Source organism: Vigna radiata, chromosome 11, assembly GCF_000741045.1.
Source record: "Vigna radiata var. radiata cultivar VC1973A chromosome 11, Vradiata_ver6, whole genome shotgun sequence".
Lineage (NCBI taxonomy): Eukaryota > Viridiplantae > Streptophyta > Magnoliopsida > Fabales > Fabaceae > Vigna > Vigna radiata.
The window spans coordinates 2,243,071-2,245,188 of record NC_028361.1 but is presented as its reverse complement, the minus strand read 5'-3'; the positions used below and the strand labels follow the sequence as shown (position 1 = coordinate 2,245,188).

General features: G+C 35.7%; 1 protein-coding gene across 1 annotated transcript; it reads right to left on the bottom strand.

Annotated features, from left to right (window-relative positions):
• Nucleotides 1-943: 943 nt before the first annotated feature.
• LOC106777272 (dehydration-responsive element-binding protein 1E) lies at nt 944-1,830 on the bottom strand. Its single transcript, XM_014664839.2, has one exon. It carries the CDS (start codon nt 1,783-1,785, stop codon nt 1,159-1,161), a length of 627 nt encoding a protein of 208 aa, XP_014520325.1. The 5' UTR covers nt 1,786-1,830; the 3' UTR covers nt 944-1,158.
• Between the last annotated feature and the right edge of the window lie 288 nt (nt 1,831-2,118).

The following is a 2,118-nucleotide window of genomic DNA, read 5'->3' as shown; positions in this document are numbered from 1 at the left end:
CTATTAATTGTGTTACCATATATCAATGCGTTGAAAATAAAAATAAAAATAAAAAAATTTACAAGCTAACCAATTTCAGTCGTTGAATGAAGTAGAGTAAATTTTACTTAATCATGGCAAAAAAAAAAATGTTTGTCTAATAGATCAATTTGAATGAAAATATGTAGTTTGTTGAGTTTATCATATAATCTATATTATTAAATCATCAATTAATATTTTGTTCCATTATGTGTATAGTCTCTCATAAGATAACTGTATTAGAAATACATATCAACTATGTATAAGATTTGTATATAAATAAAAACAAATTCGACCTTACAAACCAACCAGTTTATAAAATTAAAATTTACTTCTTATATGAAAATCATAAATTCACATTAATTCATCATATAATCTATCTTTCATCAACACTTCAATAATATAATGTATTAAGTTAGAAACGAATAGTTTAGCACCTTTCACTTTTGGGAATTATATATATATATAAAAAAAAAACTCTTATTATTTTATCAGGTTTTTATAAATAGTGGATAACATACTTACATGAACTAAAGAGTGATATATTACAAAAACTGCAAAACGCGTATATTTGTTTTTGACACAAATTAAAAAAAAAAATCTAATAATTGTTTTTAATAAAACTGTAAATCATTTAATGACAAACAATTACTCAAATTGTAATCACAACATTCAAATCAACAATTAATTTTTTATAGTATTTTTTTTTTCTTCATATTAACGAAGATGAAACTTTAATAAATACACTGTAAAGCTTTAATACTTTACTTCAACAATCAATTGGAATTTTTGTCGATTATAATTTATACATATAATGAAATTTAACAGAAGTTAATAGCAACGATGACATACCAAAAACTACAAAAACTAAAAAACGATGACAATAGATAATTAATATATATATTTGTTTTGTTTATAGCTTTATTACTGCAGCTTATACTTGTGATTAAAATCACAACACAGACAAGTGTATAGAATACAACTACATATGTTCCCTAAACAAAATCGAGTGGCAACTAGAAACTTGGTATGCACAAATTGCAGAGAGAAAAAGGAGCTCTCTTTTCCAATCATACTCCAAAAAGGTACTACTATCCTTCATTAATGGAGTTGATCCAAGTGTGGTGTAGTAGGTACGCGTCAAATTGAAAAGCTCCACAGCGAAACCTCAGCATCAAATATCTCCACGTCATTCCACTCCCTACCATCTCTCACACAAGGAGGAGGAGACATCAAAGGCTCATTCGCAATTCGCAGAAGCAAATCATGCAACTCTTCAACTTCCGACATCTCTTCTTGTTGCAGTCGCGGGGGCTCTTCAATTCCTTCATTCCTCTGCTGTTGGCTAACATCCTCACCCATAAATGCCTCCGCAGCCTCCACCGCCGCTCGCCGTATCTCCTCCGCGTCTGTGCTGTCAGGCACCGCCAGCCGCCACACGGAGTCGGCGAAATTGAGGCAGGCGGACTTTCCCCGGAGCGCGAGGGCCGCAACGTCGTGCGCCCGCGCAGCCATTTCCGGCGTGGGGTAGGTGCCGAGCCAAATCCGTGAATTGTTGTTGGGAACTCGCATCTCGCAGACCCACTTGTTGTTATTCCTCCGTCGCACTCCCCGGTACACGGGGTGCCTAGTCTCCTTGAACACTCTTCTCCCAGCTCGCTTCTTCGGCCGCGACGATGCGAGTATCACTTCCTCGTCTGAATACCCACTACTCTGAACTGTTGTCGGAGAACCTGTTTCGCATGATGCTTCTGAGTCGTGTTCCATGGGGTTGTTCTGTTCAAGTGTCTGGATTTTGAGTTTGAGTTTGTGTTGTTCAGTTAGTCGTTGAAGGGAGAATAGGGGGCACAGACACACATATATATAGCTTTTGTCTAAAAAGCAGAATGAGGCGCTTGGACCACGTCCGAGGCTACAATGCGCACACGCTCATGCACACCACACGACGCGGGTGGGTCCATCCAACTATAATCCCACGTCATTCACTTGTCAAAAAAAAATCTAAAACTGTCATTTAAATAATAACACCCGAAAAATAAAATTTGTAGAATAACAATCTGTTTATTTCTACATGGAAATAAATTAAATAGATTTGTAAAA